The sequence below is a fragment of the Dunckerocampus dactyliophorus genome, chromosome 12 (genome assembly GCF_027744805.1).
Source record: "Dunckerocampus dactyliophorus isolate RoL2022-P2 chromosome 12, RoL_Ddac_1.1, whole genome shotgun sequence".
Lineage (NCBI taxonomy): Eukaryota > Metazoa > Chordata > Actinopteri > Syngnathiformes > Syngnathidae > Dunckerocampus > Dunckerocampus dactyliophorus.
Window position 1 is genome coordinate 3,544,131 of NC_072830.1, and position 12,761 is coordinate 3,556,891.

General features: G+C 38.7%; 1 protein-coding gene across 8 annotated transcripts in view; it reads left to right on the top strand.

Annotated features, from left to right (window-relative positions):
* The window catches only part of aplp2 (amyloid beta (A4) precursor-like protein 2), a 62,391-nt gene that overhangs the window by 47,438 nt on the left and 2,192 nt on the right, over positions 1–12,761 (top strand). For 2 of the 8 annotated variants that reach the window (XM_054794755.1, XM_054794756.1), the window contains exons 10-16: positions 543–701; positions 846–974; positions 4,973–5,072; positions 6,194–6,367; positions 8,428–8,463; positions 8,829–8,911; positions 10,428–10,505. In XM_054794755.1, coding sequence (XP_054650730.1) covers positions 543–701; positions 846–974; positions 4,973–5,072; positions 6,194–6,367; positions 8,428–8,463; positions 8,829–8,911; positions 10,428–10,505 — 759 coding nt within the window. The remainder of the gene's footprint in view (positions 1–542; positions 702–845; positions 975–4,972; positions 5,073–6,193; positions 6,368–8,427; positions 8,464–8,828; positions 8,912–10,427; positions 10,506–12,761) is intronic. The other 6 variants (XM_054794760.1, XM_054794761.1, XM_054794757.1 and 3 more) reach the window with 3 other exon arrangements.

Genomic DNA, 12,761 nt, shown 5'->3' on the forward strand with positions numbered 1-12,761 from the left:
ATTCCCATAATATTTTTAGACCCAACCTAATTTTCGAAAAATGACATTTTCACCGTTTTTACAGTTTCTCATAATATTGCAACTTAAAAAAACATCCTTTTTTTTCCTTTAATATTTCATGTTTGTGGTACTAAAACGACATTTTTCCTCATGATATTTATATTTATTTATGTATATATTTATATTTATTTATATTCTAACAAAATTAGGACTTTTTGGTAATTTTTTAATATGTTGACTTTTTTCTTGCAGATGTTTCTATTTTTGCTGGTTTTTTTTAGTTTTCTTGTTTTAGAATGTGCCATGGGCTATAAAAAACCCCACCTGTGTGCCTCACATTGGACACCCCTGCTTTCAGGCAAAGACATAACGTTATTGAAATACCTTTGCGTTTCTGTTCATTTTATTTCGTGTTCTTGTAGCGAGAGGTAAATATATCATAAATATATATACCAAATGGCAACTAAAATAAGAATGATTTTAGGTTGTTGCTTGATTTGGGACTACTTTGATACGTGCGGTCTGTGCGCATTTTTTTGCAGCACTTCCAGGCCATGGTGGAGTCCCTGGAGGAGGAGGCAGCCAGTGAGAAGCAGCAGCTGGTGGAGACCCACCTGGCCAGGGTGGAGGCCATGCTGAACGACCGGCGCCGCCTTGCCTTGGAGAACTACCTGGCGGCTCTGCAGGCAGACCCCCCCAGGGTCAGTCAACACCTCACACCAACTCTAGAACCCACAGGCTTGTAGGAAAGTCATACGGCAACAAACTGGAGTCTTTAATTCAATTTAATGACTGAGTTAAATCCAGGTGTTGCGATGCTAACACAGGTGTTTCCTCTTCTGCAGCCTCACCGCATCCTGCAGGCTCTGAGACGCTACGTGCGCGCCGAGAACAAGGACCGCCAGCACACCATCCGCCACTACCAGCACGTCCTGGCTGTGGACCCCGAAAAGGCTGCTCAGATGAAGTCGCAGGTCAGTGAGTGGACTAAACCACTCAGATTGATAACAAATCACCTACAGCAGGGGTGTCCAAGGTGCGGCCCAGGGGCCATTTAGTCATTTTTTATTGGCGGGTGTCAAACAAACCAAAAAAAACACAGAAAAAATTGGAAAAATAGAGCAAAAGGGTAAAGACAAAAAGCCGAAATGTTAACTCATTCAATCCCAGCCATTTTGCAACCCCTTGAGTAGCGGCCATTTTAGACGATCTTGACTGATCCTTCAAGACACACAGAATATCGTGTTGTATGGCTATATAAACATGGAACCTGCCCAAAGAAATATTAGACTCCCGTCTTTCATCAGTAAAAAAAAAAAGGTTTCTTTCTTCCTTTTTCTGTTTTTCAGTAATCAGCAGTAGAACATACATAGGTAAGTTTCAGGAAAATATCAGTTCCCAACTAGAAAAGGGAGAAAAGCAGCTTTTTGTGAAAAGATACATTTCAAGCATCTTTCACTTTGACACAGATATTTTTTGCTTTTGTGTCAGCTCAAATATCTAAACAACACAAATACATCAAAATAAGAATGTACTTGTATTTACAAATATACTGTAACACCATGAACTTTATACAGCTTTCACATTTGGAACTGAGCCATGCGTGTGCACACGTGTGCGCGTTTCCCTACAATGCGTAACCTTCTGCACGCTACACTCCTCCATGCTCTCGCACGTCGCCCTTCCTGTCATGTGTGTTTTGATCCCCGCCGAACTCTTATCAGATGCACTTCTGCCACCTTGCGGCCGTTTTTATGGCTTAAAATTGCTCTGAAGTGAAATCCATTAGTGGGCAGTTTTGCCATCACCTCTTTTTGCCTCTGGTGCAAAGAGATGTATAAATATGTATAAATACGAGCATTCATGTTTATAAAAACGTCATTGGAATTGAATGAGTTCATTGTAACGTTTGGTTTTGTAGCCTTTTTACAAAATATATGATAATAATATAAGATAATATATGATCATCTTGTCTACTAATTCTATTTTATTCCATTTTGAGTACATGATTCGGAGCAGGGGTTCAAGTAGAGTTGCGCGGGAAGTTGTGGAAAAGGAGCAGTACCTCCTGCCTTCTGACTCACTCATGAGTGTGGCGTCATTGTGCAACTTACAAACAAACACTTCTTGTTTTGTACAATCTGCAGTCCTCTTACTCGACACTTGGAAGCTTGCGGAAGGTCCTCTTAAAGTATTCCTGCTCATCCAGAGGAGCCGTAATGATGTCTGCTAAGAGTGTAGGAGGAGAAGTGAGGAGGTCTGTCTGGCTGAGGGAGGAGGCTCAGGCTTAGACTTGCAGGTCTTGTATAACAGTACTGCTGTGTGTGTCTGTGTGTGCGTGTGGCCTCGCTAGTGTCTATTGTGTTTATTTGTGAAGTCGCTGTGCCATCGGCTTTCATCCAAAATTCCATTATCCGTCTGCACAACTCTCTCCCTCTCTCTTTGCACATTGGTGTTATGAAATAAAAAGTGTTCTATAGAGACCCGCATAGCATGACAGCCATTCTCACAGACTCAAGCAAGCATGAATCCACCACGACCGAGAGCTGTTTTTAAATGTTGTTGCTAAATGAGCGAGCATGTAAAAGGTGCGGTGGCTGCGTTATCATATTTGTAAAGCCACATGTCTTGTATCGGACCTCATTAGAACAGGGGTGTCCAAATGTTTTTCCAGCAAGGGCCGCATCGTGAAAAAAGAAATGTCAAGCAACACATGTAGATATGCTAAGAAGTTACAGAGAAAAAACTGCATCTCAGCTTAGACGAAAGAGCCTATAATTAGTATGAACGTTGCTCTTTTTTCCCAATTTTTGCTATTGTTTTTTATTTTCCAAATATTTCAACTTTCTTCTTAACTCTTCGTACATTTTCTGCTCGTAATATTATGACTTTATTCTTGTAACATTTTGACTTTATTCCCCTATTATTATAACTTTTTCCCCAACCAAATTTTCCAAAAATTACTACTTTATTTTGTTTTTTTTCTCATATTATGCTTTTTTTTTTTTTACTTTTTCTTTAATATTTCAACTCTATGCTACTAAAATTACCATAATTTCCAGTGTATAATCTGCACCCACTAAATTTAGAGAGAGAGAAAAAAAAGATTTGTACATCTATAAACCGCACCGGACTATAGGCCGCAGGTGTCCATATCATAAAATGGGATATTTAGTGCACAGAAATCCGGCTATTTTAACAGCGCAGCGCAGCGCAGCACATGGCTAGTTAACAATGCCAAATATTGCACGTAACATAGAACATCGCCGTCATCTTGGAAAATAAAACCACAAAAGTCTTCCTCGTCCGTGTCAGAATTGAACAGCAGCATAATTCCTTCGTCACACGTCGGCCTCTCTCTCTCTCTCTCTCTCTCTTTCGGTGTGTTCTCGGTGTTCTCCTCTTCATCTAGCAGTAGTGCAGCCTTTTCAAACCCGTTGGTGTTTTTTCTACCCTACGCTGTAAATATCCACCGACAGACCTGTGCAAAAGTTGCACAGTTCCTTCTGTGACAGCCAACTTGAAAGCGGCACCATATCCATTTCTTCCTGTCTTTTCTATCATGGAAGATCGTGACTGTAAGGTTGTCAGTGCACAAGTGCACAATGCGTCTACATTCCGGTACAGGAGGTGGTGGTATGCATGTTTTCCGAAATACATATTTAAACGGTTAGTAGCAGCATACGAGATGTCACAAGATTAGAACATGAGCACATAATAGCCGCACCGCTGTACAAGCCGCAGGATTCAAAGTTTGAGAAAAAAGTAGCAGCTTATGCACCGGAAATGACGGTATATATTTTATTGTCGTTAGAATACAACTTTAATAATTTGACTTTATTCTCATCAAATTAAAGCCATTTTTCCATTTCTTTTTTTTTCCAACTATTTCCACTTATTTCTTGTGTCTTCTTAATTATGACTTTATTTTTTATATATTTTGACTTTATTCACATATTCTAACTTTTCCCCAGCCTAATTTTCCAAAAATGCCAACTTTATTCTGTTTTAGGTCTCATAATATTATGACTTTAAAAAAATGACATATTTTTTCTTTAATATTTCAACTCTATGCTACTAAAATGACATTATTTTTCCTCATAATATTACAGGTTCATTCATGTAAAATTGCGACTTTTTCTCTCATTAGACCTTTTTTCTGTTAATGTTTTGGCTTTATTTTGTAAAATTACAGCTGTTTTTTTCCCAACTATTTCAACTTTTTTTCTTGTAAAATTTCCATATGAATTATAATACATATACTTATAATACATAATATTCTAACTTTTTTTCTCAACCTAATTTTCCAAAAAGTACAACTTTAATTTTTTTTGTTTCTCATAATATTACGACTTTTCTTTTTTCTTGAATATTTCAACTTGATGCTACTTAAATTATGTTATTTTTCCTCGTAATATTACAACATTATTCTCATTTGTTAGATTACAACTTTTTTCTTTTTTTTATAATATTTTTATTTTTATTATATTCAAAATTATATTTTTAGAATGTGCCCTTTGCCAATTAAAAAAGGCTGCGGTACTCACTTTGGATCCCTGCATCAGAGGATGCAGATGTGCCTAATATAGAGGCTGGTATGTGCTGTCATTGTCGTGTGGGGAGGTTTGAGCACGCCCCCTGTAGGTGGAAAGGCTCACTGTAGCCTCCTATAGGCAGTGCTGGATTCCTCCCTTTGACAAACAGACTGTCGACGTGTGCGTGCGTGCATGTGAGTGAGAGAGATGATGATCGGGCCTTGTGGGCTGAGGCTGCTGTCAAGTGACTTGAGACATTGAGCAGATTTCAATATTAGACGCGGCGTTGTGTTTCATGTCGCGGTGTGTTAGCGTGCGTTGGTGCTGAGGAGGAGTGAAGAACGCGAAGAAGAACACGAGCGGCTTGTTGACTCCCATCAACACGTCAACCCTGCGTGTGTCTTACGTGATGATGTCTTTTCATGTGTCCTTGTCAGGTGATGACCCACCTGCGTGTCATCGAGGAGAGGATGAACCAGAGTCTGTCTCTGCTCTACAAAGTTCCTTACGTGGCCGACGAGATTCAGGATGAAATTGGTGAGTGGTGTGCTCCTTTGGTGGTTTTCTGGCAAACACCAAAGGACCCTATTGCTTTTAATGCCGTCCAGTCTGTGATGATTGTTGATGCAAAAATCCAAGCTTACCGAGGCGGTGAGCATCAGTACCAATCTTCCCTCTTCAAAAGCAAGAGTCATATTGATTTTGAGTATATTGATCCAAGATTTGAGCTCGCTGAGGTCAAAGGTTAGATTCGGAGGCATTGGTTGCATTCTGGTGCTCTTTTGAACCAATCTTCATACCTCGTGTGAATATTATCCTGTATTAAAGTAAGAACCCAATTGATTTTAAGGATATTGGTTCCAGATTTGTGAGGTAGTTGGGGTCAAAGGTTAGGTCAGGAGGCATTAGTTGCATTCTGGGACTGTTTTGAACCAATCTTCATACTTTGTGTGAATATTATCCTGTATTAATGTAAGAACACTATTGATTTTAAGGATATTGATTCAAGATTTGTGAGGTAGCTGGGCTCAAAGGTTAGGCTCGGAAGCATTGGTTGCATTCTGATGCTCTTTTGAACCAATCTTCATACTTTGTATGAATATTATCCTGTATTAAAGAAAGAACCCTACTGATTTTACGGATATTGTGCCCAGATTTGTGAGGTAGCTGAGCTCAAAGGTTAGGTTAGGAGGCTTTGGTTGCATTCTGATGCTCTTTTGAACCAGTCTTCATACTTTAATGCAATATTATCCTGTATTCAAGTAAGAACACTATTGATTTTGAATGTTTGATAGAAAAGTGAAAAGTCTTGGGAAGCAGGGGTTATTATCGTGAGTCAAAGCATAACTTTATTGATTTGGAGCAGGCTGAGGCCAAAGTTGAATGGGGGTTTCGTTGAGTGTTCCACCAGTACGAGCGTCTCCACCTCCATGAGCGGCGCCCCTCGTGTGTCAGAGATGAGATGAAAGTGTAGCGAGCTTCCTGACAGAAGTGGGTCATGTTTGAGCTGCTGCTTCCCCCAGAAAAACAACACTAATTGCTACTTAGCAGCCACGACAGCACATCTCCCAGCTCTGTCAACATTTTGCTAGCACTAATTAGTTGAAACCATCAGTTGAGTGTGTATTTAAGTGTCCCGTCTCCTCCTCTCCTCGCAGACGAGCTGCTCCAGGAGCAGAAAGCCGACATGGACCAGTTCTTGTCTTCCATTTCCGAGTCCCAGCCCGACGTCACCGTGTCCTCAGAGGAGAGCGTGGAGGTACCCGTGCCCGAGGTGAAGCCTTACCGGCCCATCAAGGTCACGTCCCTGGGGTCCCGTCCAGAACCAGAAGGTAAGCAGCTACACCCCTAAAGACTCCCCACTGTGTGAATCGTGTTTATAAAGTGCTACAAACATGTCAGGGTGCCAAGAGTTCAGGTTCTGGTTCTGGTCCTCAGCAGGACTGTGAAATAACTTGATGGAAAAATGATGGAAGAAGACGCAGCCAGCTTAATACTAAACACTTCTCCCTTGCTTGATTTCAACTTTTATTTTCTGACTCTTCTTTTGCATGAAGGATATCGGAGCCATGCTCAAGGGAAAAAAAGTGTCGGAATGTTTCAAGAACATGAAATCGCAACGTTACGAAAATAAGGAATAAAGTTGTGACATTTCGTAGAAAAAAGTACGAATGTGAAGACAATTAACTTGTGAGGTAACAAGAAAATAATCAGAAAGGTGTAAGAAAGAAGTTGTAATGTAAAAAAAAGTACACTACACCAAAAAAGCGGCAGCGCCAGCAGGAAAGAGTCATAAGCATGCAAGAAAAAAAGCAACGTCACGAGAATAAACTTCAAATGTTACGAGGTCAAAGTCAAACGTCATAACATTAAATAAAAGAAAGTGGGAATGTTGCGAGAAAAATGTTATATAAGGTAAGTCAGAGTTGCAATGTTACAGGATAAAAGTACGACAATTAAGTTGTAACTTTAAAAGGTAATAGTTGTAAAGTTACCTGAATGAAGTTGCAACGTTCCAACATAAACGTAGGAAAGGGAATACATTGGAACCTTGCGAGGTAAAAGTTGCAAAACTTAAAAGAATAAAATTGTAATGTTGCAAGATAATAGCCATAAAGTTACCAGAATAAAGCTGTAATCTTAAAAGATACAAGACGTAAAGTTATGAGAATAAGGAAAAAACTTGTAAAGTTACCAGAATAAAGTTGTAATGATGCAAGATAAAAGTCAGAAAGTTCAGATGATAAAATTATAACGTTTCAAGATAAAAGTTGTAAAGTTACCAGAATAAATTTGCAGTGGTGCAAGATAAAAGCTGTAAAGTTACCAGAATAAAGTTGAATAATATTTTTATTTTACAAGATAAAAGTTGTAAAGTTACCAGCATAAAGTTGCAACGTTACAAGATAAAAGTTGCAAAGTTACCAGGATAAAGCTGCAACTTAGCAAGATAAAAGTTGCAAAGTTACCAGGATAAAGTTGCAATTTAGCAAGATAAAAGTTGCAAAGTTACCAGGATAAAGCTGCAACTTAGCAAGATAAAAGTTGCAAAGTTACCAGGATAAAGCTGCAATTTAGCAAGATAAAAGTTGCAAAGTTACCAGGATAAAGCTGCAACTTAGCAAGATAAAAGTTGCAAAGTTACCAGGATAAAGCTGCAACTTAGCAAGATAAAAGTTGCAAAGTTACCAGGATAAAATTGTAACGTTACAAGATAAAAATAATCCCAAAGTTAGGAGAATAAAATTGTAACGTTACAAGATAAAAGTCACAAAGTTAGGAGAATAAAGTTGCAACGTTACAAGATAAAAGTTGTAAAGTTAGGAGATTAAAGTTGTGACTTTGGAAGGTAAGAGTTGTCATGTTACTTGAGGATAGTCCTAATGTTATATGTTATGTTTTGTTTTATATGTTATGTTTTATTATGTTATGTTATATTATGTTATGTTAATGTTACATTACAAGAAGAAATCATTCTTTCTTTGTTGCCGTAAAATGTTGGTGTGTTAAGAGAAAATGTGGGAATGTTATAAGTTTGAAAACTCTTCATGTTAGGTTTCAGTGTTAGGAGGAAAAGGTATTAGCGTTAGCTCGCCTTGGTAACGCTACTTTGTTGATGCTTATTAAAATTCCAAACGTATTCTCATTAAAGTACCTCTTTAGTTAGTTGTGACACTTGTCATCACAGTTAGTCAAATGAACTGTATTGAATTGTTTTTGTAAGAATAAAGGCGCGGTTATTGTGTGTGTATTCAGTGTCCCTCATACTCCTTTTATACCCCCCCCCCCCCCCCCATTCACTTGTTAATGCTGTCTTTTCTCCTCTCACTCAACTTCTCTCTTCTTCTTTGTTTTTTTGTTTTTTTTTACGTGGCTCGTTTGTAACGACAAGGCGATCTTTCTGGTCCTCCACGAGCCTTCAAGAAAGGTTGGTCTTCTGCCCCCCCTCCTCTTTATTTCCTCATGTCCTTCAAGCGTCCTTCCTCATCTCCTCACCTCCATTCTCTCCTTCCAAGCTGTCCTTTCCCCCCCGTGATGCTAGCATCTTCTTCATTCCTGGTGTTGACGTATTCATCTCAGGCAGGATGAGTCGGGTGTCACGTTGGAGACGTGTTTTGTGTTTTGTGTAAAAGTCCACAGTCCTCATTCTGTGTTGCGCACAACAAAGCTTTTATTCTCACCCACCATGGAGACGAGGCGGGCGTGCGCGTGCTGCCGTCCACCACCGCTGCCGTCGCCATCTCCTGTTGGTGTTTTTATTTCTCTGCTGACTCCTCCGCCTCCTCCTCGCAGGCTCCGCCATGTCCGGGCTGGACGGTCTGATCGGCGCTGAAGAGAGAATCATCAACAACAAACCCAAGATGGGGCCCAACGTGGTAAGAACTTCACGGCCGCTCTTTTGCCTTCTGCTGTCTTTTTACCCGTATGGACGCCACAATGACCTTTCGGTACCACTTTACTATAAGCCTATTCTTTTAAACCTTTTACAATGAGTGTTGGAAAGTTTACACTTGGATTACTTGCAGACGTATTGTTATTGTTCGAGATATAACAACGTACAGCGCAAAAAACACCTTAAATCATATCGAGAATGGAGGTAAAGCATTTTAATTGTACATGTTCATGATATGATATTGACTAAACATTTTTATGGAGGTAGAAAATAATACAAGTGCTTGTACTACAAGCTGCTACAATATGTGCAGTTTTTCTAATGAATACAAAAACGTTTCTGTCAACTACTGCTACTTGTTTTCGATCATTAAAATGAAAATGTTAGAATTAAATCTAATGAAAATATGTTTGTTAAACTAGTGTATCCTTATTATATGTACAGGATAATTATAATGACTTTGTTTTAAGTTCCAAAAATCAAAAATAAAAAGAAATAAAAATTTTTAAAATGAAAATGTTCCAATAAAATATCAATCTGGTCTATCCTATATTTGGTATAATTATATATATTTTTTTTGTTACAAAAGTAAAAAAAAAAAATGGTTTAACAATATAAAGCTTGTATGAATACGAAAATGTACTGTATCTACTGTATTACATCGGTATCAAAAAAATTGTGAAAAAAATCTATACTTTCAATGTACTACAATCATTTTCAGGAATTTTAAGCATGTTTTACTTGAATTAGTGAGTTTCTAGCATTCATAAACAAAGCAATAGATTTAAATGTGGCCTTTGACATCTTGCACTTTTATACTCGTGCACTGGGGGTTCAAATCCAGTTGTATTCACATTTATGAAGCCTTCTTAAGAGTGTTCTTATACCAAAGTGGTACCCGCACACACACGCATACGCACATTCCAGCAGCGATGGTGTTGCCATGGTTACTGCTAAGTCACGCCAAACTATTTGAGATCAACTGCAGGCTTTGTGAGTCCGCCATTGCATGCGACTTTTCTCCACGTGCTTGCCTGCTGCAGCTGCTGTGTACGTAAATGCGTGTGTGTGCATGTTGCATGCTAACAAGCCGCTAAAAGCTGGGGGGGTTTTCATCATCATTATGTGTTTTCGCATGCACGTGTGTGTTTGTTTTTGTGGCAATCTTTGTGTGCACGTCAACATCCCGGCTCTTCTGTCTCTTTGCACTTGGGCTCGCAGCGCTTTCTTGACAGGTTTGTGGTGAATGTGTGTGTGCCGGGGAGTCTTGTTGATGCTTACACGCACACACACGCACAAACACACACACACACACACACACACACACACACTTCCTCTTGCAGCTTGTACAAGACAGAATCATTACCCACACACTGATAATCCCTCCAATTTAATGCCCGCACTCTGCACCTGTCTTACACACACACACACACACACACACACACACACACACACACACACACACACAATAACCCGGGCTGCCCTGTCTGTGTTGACAGGTGATTGATGAGTCTCTGGATGTAAAAGAAGTTGTTTACAGTGCAGAGCGAGTCCGCATAATGCATGATGATGAGCTGGTGAGTATGGCGGCGCCCTCCGCTGGCCTCTGTGAGCAACTCCGGTCAGCACTCACAGTGTGCTGGCGACTGACGACTGTGACTTTTAATGAGGGTACACAGTGGAACCTCTAAGGTGTTAACCCCAAGCTGTTATATCTATATGGTCAAGCTGTTATATCTATAATAGAAATAGATATAATCAGTTCAAGGGTCAAGCTGTGGCCGTCATAAAAGTTTTTGTTAAGTGTACACTCGTGTAACTGACATGCAAGTGTAAAAAGAAGCCAGCCGCAGTATAAGCGAACCTGAAATCACGCTTACCTTTGATGACGGATGTTTAAAGCAAAGGGAAACTTTCAAAATGGCGCCTTTTTAACATTTTTAACCAGGAAAAAGAAGTTGGCAAACATCCCAATGATGTGCACACCCAGTTGTGTGCCTGGGAGGCGAGTCGGGTCACATCAATGCTAATACGCCTATTGACTTTAGATAGCTGTATTGTACTGAGCAGCCAGGACCAATACGTGTGTCCCCTCCTTGTTCCATTTCCTGTCCTGTGGTTATCGTCATCATTTTTTCTACCGTTGCCGTCACTGTTATCCTTCCAAAAAAAAGGCAAAGAAAAAGCAAAAAGTGGAGTCAGAAGACAAGCTGAACTGTCAAGCGACTATTTTTCTGGAGAATTATGCTCTACTTTTGGGGCGTTTGACATTAGAGGTTCCACTGCCGCAGAACCAAAATCTACAAATCTCACCCCTTTGTGCATGTGTGCATGTGTGTGTCATGTGAGTCGGGTCATGCGATGGACGCAACGCATGTATGATCACGTGTGCGTCATATGTGCCGGATCACATGACCGACCCGAGTGCCACATGACTTTTGTAGTGCTTCCACGGAACGCACATGCACCCCCTAAACGCGCACACGCACACACGCACGCACACACACACACACACACACACACACACACACTTGTGTGAGGAGTGTCTCATCTAAATGATCATGCTTATGTCATTAAAGGTAAAAAACATAAATCATTTTTTTTTGTTTCCACTCCAAAATAATGTACAGTGGAGTCGTTCTCATAGGAAATCATGGAAAGAATCTGTTCTAGTCTCAAACTGTGGCCATCGAAAAACCTAAATAAAATAAAATACAATTAAAAATGAAAAGAGCAACATTTAATGTAATTGACTTGAATTATAAGTTAAGTTAAATTAGAGGCAATGTTTTTTGCAGATAACAAACAGAATACTAAAATAAAATAGTATGTAATTTCATGTAATGTATTATCATTGAGTAAATTACAGTAAGTTCACTTAAAGGCAACAACATATAACAAGCAAAATAAAATTGAATAAAATAAAGTACAATGTATTTAAATTGAATTAAGTTAAGTTAAATGAAAGGCAGATAACAACCAAAATAAAATGTAATTCAATAAAATAGAACGTAATTTAATGTAATATAATGTAATTTAATTGAAGTTAATTGTAAGTTAAGTTCAATTAAAGTCAATGATTTTTGCACATAACAACCAAAATAAAATGTAATAAAACCAAATTGAATTGAATTTAAAGGTAATGGTTTTTGCAGATAACAACCAAAATAAAATGTAATAAAATAAAATACAATGTCGTTTAATGTGATTTAATGTAATGTAATGTAATTTAATTGAAGTTAATTGTAAGTTAAGTTAAGGGAAAGTCAATGATTTTTTGCAGATAACAACCAAAATCAAATGTAATAAAATAATACAATGTTGTTTTATGTAATTTAATGTAAGTTAAGTTAAATTAAAGACAATGTTTTGGGGGTTTTTTTGCGGATAACAACCAAAACAAAATGTAATAAAATAAAATACAATTTAATTGAATTTAATTGAAAGGAAAGGCAATGGTTTTGCAGATAACAACCAAAAAACACGAGACGCATGCTTTTCATTGGTAACACTGGTAACTCTCAGACAAGTGCAAAAAGAAGTTAACCGCGTTAACAATAAAACAAAAGCACAATAAAAAAACTCTTACCTTTGACGACGGATGAGTAGTATATATGGGGAATGGAAAGCGGGACCTCCACCACGGCACTTTATCACCTTCATAGCTGTCATACAAGTGGAAAAAGAAGTTGACCTCATAATAAAAGCTGAAAACAACAAAGAATAATCTAAGCTTTGAGGACGGATGTGTAGCGTATAAACATCAAAAAGGACAAATGATGTGTTTGTCCTACTATATCTCTAATGTAGATATAATAGCTCCTCTCCCAAAT